Source organism: Denticeps clupeoides, chromosome 10 (genome assembly GCF_900700375.1).
Source record: "Denticeps clupeoides chromosome 10, fDenClu1.1, whole genome shotgun sequence".
NCBI lineage: Eukaryota > Metazoa > Chordata > Actinopteri > Clupeiformes > Denticipitidae > Denticeps > Denticeps clupeoides.
The window spans coordinates 2,066,651-2,074,247 of NC_041716.1; the positions used below are offsets into that span (position 1 = coordinate 2,066,651).

At 48.4% G+C, this 7,597-nt stretch overlaps 1 protein-coding gene across 2 annotated transcripts; it reads left to right on the top strand.

Annotated features, from left to right (window-relative positions):
* Positions 1-1,196: 1,196 nt before the first annotated feature.
* On the top strand, positions 1,197-6,352 carry ankrd33aa (ankyrin repeat domain 33Aa). 2 transcript variants are annotated; one of them, XM_028994190.1, is made up of 5 exons: positions 1,197-1,390; positions 2,348-2,653; positions 2,957-3,086; positions 3,162-3,302; positions 4,981-6,352. In XM_028994190.1, exons 2-5 carry the CDS (start codon positions 2,387-2,389, stop codon positions 5,799-5,801), a joined length of 1,359 nt encoding a protein of 452 aa, XP_028850023.1. In that variant the 5' UTR covers positions 1,197-1,390; positions 2,348-2,386; the 3' UTR covers positions 5,802-6,352. The 2 variants fall into 2 exon arrangements, with proteins under 2 accessions (XP_028850023.1, XP_028850022.1); XM_028994189.1 differs by lacking the exon at positions 1,197-1,390 and adding an exon at positions 1,520-1,643.
* The last annotated feature ends 1,245 nt before the right edge of the window (positions 6,353-7,597 follow it).

Consider the following 7,597-nt stretch of genomic DNA (forward strand, 5'->3'; position numbering starts at 1 on the left):
ATCCTCTGATTTTCAAAGAATTTATTTGCAAATTATGGTGGAAAATATGTATTTGGTCACGTTTTTGTGATAGAAAAACGAGACCATGAGTGTCTGACTGTTGAAGTGTCCTATAAAAAGCTTACAATAAGCTGGTTGCATAAGTGTGCACACCCCTAAACTGATCGTTTGCTGAAGCACCTTTTGGGAAAAGTGTTAAAGGTCTTGTAGTCAATTTTTTTTCACTTTGTATGTTCATTACACGAAAAGAGAAGTATTTTTGTTGTATGTGTATTATTAATATTACCTACAATGATGGCAGTTTTTCATCACGTTCTCATTGTTTGAGAAGCGCTTGTATAGGTGAATCTCGATAAACTGGTCATGAGCCGGTCACTAAATATATCATATTGGAACATGTGGAATTCACAATAATAATCTCATAATAATAATAATAACATTAGATAAAGTACAGATCTTTTTGTCAGTTGTTTCTGTGGGGTGTCCAGTCCAGTCTGCTATTCCAACTCAACCAGCATGACAGAATGATCTCCAGCCTTGTGCTCCTCAACACTCTCACCTGTATTAATGAGAGGATCACTGAAATGATCTCAGCAGGTCCAATTGTGGCAGGAATGAAATGCAGTGGAAATGTATTTTGGGGGGATTCAATGTTTGTTTGGGAAAGTTCATTTTCATGGTAAAGAAGGACTTTGCGATTAATCTGCTCACTCTTCGTAACATGCTGCAGTATGTGCAATTTGCCACACTGCTCCCCGGGCGCCTGTCATGGCCCCCCACAATACAAAAGCTATTTACGGATATGTCATCTGTATATAATGTTTAGTGGAACAAATCTGTAACATCAGTGTCATGATCCGGTCCGGAAGGGGGTTACTACGGGTCCGTGATTTGGACCGGAGTTTCATGTTCGTTCTGTGTCTGTATAAAGCTGCCCAGTTTGTGTCTGTTCGCCGTTGGGTCGTTGTTACTTGATGTCTCCCCTGTCCTGTTCACCAGGTATTAAACCCCTGTATGCGTCCTTCTTCCTCACAATGTCCAGCCATCGTTCCAGATCTACTGCCTTGCCGTGTAAAACCAGCGTGAAGATCGGTAATTACAGTGATTAGTGTATTTGTGAATACGAATGGCCTGGTGGTGGAGTAGTGACTGTTCTTCTCTGTTTTATAAGGCGTGGAGTGCGGAGTACAGAGCCACCGCCCCCCCAGAAGTCTGAGGATTACTCTGTTGACCAGGCCGCCTCGATCGTACCTTTCTGGGACGGAAGACATTAATGAAGTCGTGGATGACAAATGAGCTGGTCAGGAATCGGACAAATCGAGACAAGGAACCGAATCAACGGAGATGAAGTCTCTCAGGGCCTGGGCGAGAGGAGAAAGCTTGCTGCCAGGTAATCCCCAAAGCTCCTGTAATCGTGGATGAGACTTAAAAGAGCCTCCATGTGAAGGTTTGCGGGGGATTCTTCGCCGGCCCGGCGCTGAGCTCGGACCGGCGGGGCGGGGCAGGGTGGGGTGGGTGGCGGCTATCTATGGCTGGAACAAGGTCGTGATGTGTGGACCCATCCAGTCCGCTCCATCGCTCCACAGGAGAAGGAGACGCCTCTGCTGGGAGAGATGCTTTAACTGAGTGAACCTCTGCCCATGGTGAGTCGTGTGGACTCTGAGAGTTCGATAGATTCGCATTACTTGTTTAGTCATTTTATGTTAGTCATGGGTTTTGGGGTAAATGTGACGGTAGTGATGATCATGGAACAGCATGTATGAGAACTGTCCAGGAGGTCCACAAATGTGCGGTGAGCGTGAGTGTGGACCATCCTAACGAACAAGCGTGGAATTATGGCTGCATGTGCTGCCAGACTTGAGAGGCTTTGTACCTTTTAATCAGATCATTATGGTCATAATTAGGATTATCATTCAGAAAAAAGGAGCATCGGATTTCATTTTGATAAATCTGAAAATGAGGATTTGTGACTAAAAGCACTACAGAGTATTCCAGAGTATTCCTCTATTTATTTTGTGAAGTACTCCGTTATTAATGCTGTAATTACATGGAATAAGCACATTTCAGCAGAGAAAAACATGTGCAGGGTGGTTTCTGATTCACCTTTATGCTGCGGGTGTTTTGGCAGGTAATCAAAAGAGACTTTTGTGGACACAAAATTCAGATTACTCCCCTGTCAATCACTGTCAGATTCATCTCTGCGGACTTTAAACTGGGCCAAATTCTCTCACAATCAAGATGCTGGCTGAGGTCGTGACCTTAGTTGCACAACTCAAATAGCCATGTTCAGTAATAGGCGTTTGTCATCTGGAAAGTTCCAGAACTTTTTTGCGATGTTCCATCGCAGGGTCTCCCTTGGGTGTGATCGCTGCCACCTCGGGGCACAATGGCAGGGGCCGAAGAGGACCCAGACCTGGGCTCCGGCCCGGAGGAGGACTCGTCCGAGGTCTCTCTCGCCGGGAACGACTCGGACTCGGGGAGCCTGCTGTCGGACGACTCCGTCCTGCCGGACTACGAGCGGGAGGAGCGCGAGGCGGGCACCATCTCCACCCTGTACCAGGCCTGTTCCAAGAATGCGGCGGTGTCTCTACGCAGGGTTCTGGAGAGGGGCGTCACCCGCGAGGAGGTCATGGAGCTGGACATCAACGGTAGGGTAAGTGGTGGCAGCAAATGGCTTATTAGTGACGACGGTTAGTACCAAGACTCTGTTTCGTCTTGGTTTTGTTGACCTGTTCCGGTGTGGGTGGTAGCGGCCTGGCGGGTAACACACTCTCCTACGAACCAGAAGACCCAGGTTCAAATCCCACTTACTACCATTGTGTCCCTGAGCAAGACACTTAACCCTGAGTGTCTCCAGGGGGGGACTGTCCCTGTAACTACTGATTGTAAGTCGCTCAGGATAAGGGCGTCTGGTAAATACCATAAATGTAAAGTAACTTCCTCTTTTCCGTCCCAGAATGGCCTGATGCTGGCCGTCTCCAAAGGCTTTGTGGACATTGTATCTGGTCTTCACACATGTCCGTTTGTGGACATCAACCACCAGGACAACGATGGCAACACGGCGCTCATGATCGCCGCCCAGGCAGGTCGGCGTCCAGCTCGGTTGTCGTTTTACCCCGCGCTGCCGCCGTCCGGTGTTCATTTTACTTTTCGTGTCGCAGGTTTCGTCACCATTCTGAACTACATCCTGAACTTTTACCCGGGAGTGGACGTTGAGGCCCGGGACACGCGAGGATTCACCGCCCTCATCAAGGCGGCGATGCAGGGGAACAACGACTGCGTCGCCTCCCTGCTCATGGCCGGTAAACTGCGCCGCCGCTTTCTGCACTGATCAGAACTTATGCAACCTCCCGAGTGGCCCGAATGCGAAAAAGGCCGGCCGGTGAGCCGCTGACGCAAATCCATCTGGGTTTTAAGGGACAAGACTGAGGACATCGACTTGTTTTTTCGATCCTTCGGCTAATCTGTGCCCCTCTGGGCCAGCGCCGGATTATCCATGTGTGGATTTACCGGGCCTTTATTTAGGCTTGGATCTATTCCTGCCACGTCTATTACCGCTCCGGTCACAAGTCACAAATGAAGTGACAAACATCAATTTTAAACGTTGCTCTGACAGGACCACGGCCTGACTTTTACCCGCCTCTTCAGCCGATTGTGGTACCACAGGCACGGGCAGATACAAATACAAAATTTGAAGGTGACACATGTGCCAAGATAATTTATACCACTAACTAATACCAATTCATGTGGCATTATCCTTTAATTGCTTCGATTAAGCAATTAGGGCTGGAGAAGAAAACAATAGCCAGAGTTGGCAGCTAATCCTGTAAACGCAATAGAGACACCATTACTGCACTGACATGCTGTTCCACTGGTGGCCACAGGGTGGCGTAATACTGCTAATTTACGTTCATTTGCGTCACTAAAACAGCTTCACAGACCCACTGCGTCCTTCCAAACTCTCCCAGCACCTTTTCAAGCAGCAGAGGGATTTTAAAAACACATCCTACTCTGACCAGATATGTCGAAAACAAAAAAAAATTATAATCAAAATATTTTTATTGGGATTTTTACTTGGAAAATGTTGAAGGAAATGTTGAATTCACAACAGGGAGGTAAATACAAAAAAAAAAAGAAACTGATGAAAAATAAATAAATAAATACATTGAATTCATAAATCCCACCCGTGTCACTGCCAGTAAATTATGGATAAAAAAAAATCAGCCGGACTGTTTTGAGTGTGTGCCATAGTGGAGCTGATTTTAGATTATATTCAGAAAAGTATCAAAGTCATTTTTTTTTATAATTTCTTTATTGTCATCTAACCATATACAAGTACACAAAGAGACGAGATTGCAATGCTTCAGGGATTCACAGTGCACAAAAAAATAACACACAACTGTGCCACTGAGCAAAGCACCGTCCCCACACACTGCTCACCAAGGGTTTTCTGGTTAAATACAGAGGACACATTTCGTTGTGTCACCGTGTGCTGCGCTGCAGTGTTTCACTTTCACTTAACTTTCACTTTCAAAGACATGACAAAGGACATCGTGCTCCAACCCATAAAATAGTGCAGGTCCAGACAAACTAGTCCAATACGCAGCGATATGACAATATATCAGTGTATGGGTGTATTTAGTATATATGGTATATGATAAACTACGATATAATGATATATAGTGGTAGTGATGATGATAATAATAATAATTATACAGCAGCACAGTGTGAGGTAGTGAGATGTGCTGGGTGCAATACTTCATTAAGAGTAATGTGCAGTTTGCAGATGATTTAATGTGGATGATCCTGGGGGCAACATATCGAGGAGCCTGACAGCACAAATGTGTTATTTCCTGCGGTTCTTATAAAATCCCAGGGCTGGTCTAGAACTGCTAGAAGCCTCGGACTAACTGATGAATTTCCTGTTGGTTTCCTCTGATTGGAATGTATTTGGATTTGTGGATTTGTGGCGCTTTTCAGGCGCAGACATCAACGCAGTCGATGCCCGGAAAGGCAAGGACGCCAAAGACTGGGCCCTGAAGACAGGTCGCTTCGAGACCCTGCAGCGGCTCAGGAGGCTGAACTTGAGGCCCTGCGCCGAGCAGTTCTGCGAGACCTACGTCCCCGAGTGGCCGGATCTGAAGGAGCTGGTGGCAAAAGCTACGGCCACCAAAACCGCAGGACAGAAGGTGGCCCATCGCATCAAGTCCACCTTCGCCTTCAACTTCCCCCACGATCCCCAGGACAATGGCGTGATGGACCACATGGTGCGCATGACCACCGGCGTCCACAGCCCCCTGGTGGCCACCGGCTGCCGCCCGCTGTGCCCCACGAGCCCCCCGGAGATCGGCAAGAGGCGCCTGGCGGTGCCCGAGCTGCTGGAGGTGCACTCTGGGACGGCGCTGCAGGAGCAGCGGGTGCGGCACAGCAACGGCTCCGTCTCCTCCGCCTCGGCCTCCGTGGCCTCCACCTCCTCCGTCTCCCTGGGCTCCTGCTGCTCGGACGCGGCGCGGCGGGGCAGCGTGCTCTCGCTCGCCTCCAACGGCGTCGCCAAGTTCCTGCCGCGCAGCGTGGCCCGCCGCAACAGCGTCTTCCCGTCCGGCTGCATCCCGCAGATCAAGGTGACCAAGTCCGACGAGCCCACGCCCAAGAAGGAGAAGAAGAGGAAGAAGTCCAAGGGCTACCTGGAGCCGCCCGTCTGGAAGTACAAGGAGGCCAAGGAGGAGAAGAAGAAGGAGAAGAAGAGGCTGGAGAAGGAGAAGTCAGACAAAGACAAGGCAGGAAAGAAGAACAAAAAGTGACACCCAGCCGGCCTGCGTCTGACCCAAAACCGTCCTTCCGGACTTTTCCGGGGTTCTGCTCCATGCAGGTGGACCCCGGAGGACATCACGAGTCCGTACTGTTCACGAAATCTGTATATTAAGATGCTGTGAGGTTTACATGAGACCCACACACACACACACACAAGTATTTATTTTTTTGTTCTGCTTCACGCTCCACCTTCTAAATCCTCAGCCGGAGCGCCGATACGGTCCCCTCTCTCCACCTCCCCCTCATTAATCGCCACGGACTTTCGCTTCGTGGCCCGGAACGTGGACGCGTCCTGGCTCCAGATAAGGCGACTTCTACTGGGACTTGCTCGAATCTGAAGTGTTTATCTGTAGTCCATATTTTCCTAAATAAGTGCTGTAATGTCGGGAATTTTGCTCATGTGTGTCGTTGCTGTGGGCGTTTGTGCCTCTGCAAGACACTCCTGAAGGTGCCAGAGGCGGCACGGCTTGCGCGAACCGGCATTTTCGGGAACGTTTTATGTTTTCAATAAAACCCCAGCGACTTGCCTGCGGTTTCCAGACTCCGGCTCCGCGTGTTCATTCCACGTACACGCAGCATTCACTGCGGCGAAGAACATGCGGCCATGTCCGGTTCAACCTGGTTTTATAAAAGCCGCCGCGAGGTGACATTATGTCCCATCTATCACACGTGTAGATGCTGGGGAACTCGTTTTTAACAGCAGGCCTCGGATGGCCAGGTAACCGCGATAGGATGAGAGCGATTAGTGAGCGATTTGTGGCTTTCGAACCAGCGTCACATGTATATGATGTACAGACCAAATTCAACGTGTTTTCTTCATTTTCACGACCATTTACGTTGGTAGATTCTCACTGAAGGCATCAAAACTACAAATGAACACATGTGGAGTTCTGTACTTAACAAAAAGTGGAGACCTGACCTCCACAGTCACCGGACCTGAACCCAATCCAGATGGTTTGGGGTGAGCTGGACCAACAAGTGCTAAACACCTCTGGGAACTCCTTCAAGACTGTTGGAGAAGCATTTCAGGTGACGACCTCTTGAAGCTCATCGAGAGAATGCCAAGAGTGTGTAAAGCAGTAACCAGAGCAAAGAAACTAGAATATAAAACATGTTTTCACTTATTTCACCTTTTTTTGTTAAGTACATAACTTCACATGTGTTCATTCATAGTTTTGATGCCTTCAGTGAGAATCTACCAACGTAAATGGTCATGAAGATAAAGAAAACACGTTGAATGTGAAGGTGTTCAAACTTTTGGGCCTGTACTGTAGCTGAAACTAGCATTTCATGTGCTGGTTTTCAGTGCACGTTCTTCAAAAAATTCTTCAAAATGTTTCAAAGGGGGAGCGGATGGTGAGAAATGCCGAGAGACCTCCATAAAAAAGGGAACAGACTCGGGACGACAGATTATATATGAAGGGTTCCAGCTGCATGAGAAGACGTGGGCCAAGAAAGGACAGATAATGAGGCAGGACTGGGTCTTCTCTTCTCCTCTTGCTCATCGCAATAAATTCATAACGGGTCCCCCGGGTGGTTTTACGAATCTGCCGGGTCTCAGGGACAACTCATCAGGTGACCTCTGACCCCGATGAGTGGCCTTCTGCATCCCCAGAACATAGCCGTTCCCTGTATTATACCAACAAGTGTGGACCAGTAAACACTTATAATCTGCAGAAGAGAAGAGAAGGAGGAAGGAGAGGAACGCTTTGCACAATCTCTGCTCTTTTTACTCTTTGAATTTGAAGTGAAGAGAAGTGAAGTAAAGAGAAGGAGGAAGGAGGGA

Bases quoted from the DNA above. Each gene is read 5' to 3' on its own strand.
- ankrd33aa (XM_028994190.1), top strand. From the start codon at position 2,387: ATGGCAGGGGCCGAAGAGGACCCAGACCTGGGCTCCGGCCCGGAGGAG. The intron at 3,087-3,161 runs GTCGGCGTCCAG...TTCGTGTCGCAG, and splicing joins CATGATCGCCGCCCAGGCAG to GTTTCGTCACCATTCTGAAC. The intron at 3,303-4,980 runs GTAAACTGCGCC...GGCGCTTTTCAG, and splicing joins CGCCTCCCTGCTCATGGCCG to GCGCAGACATCAACGCAGTC.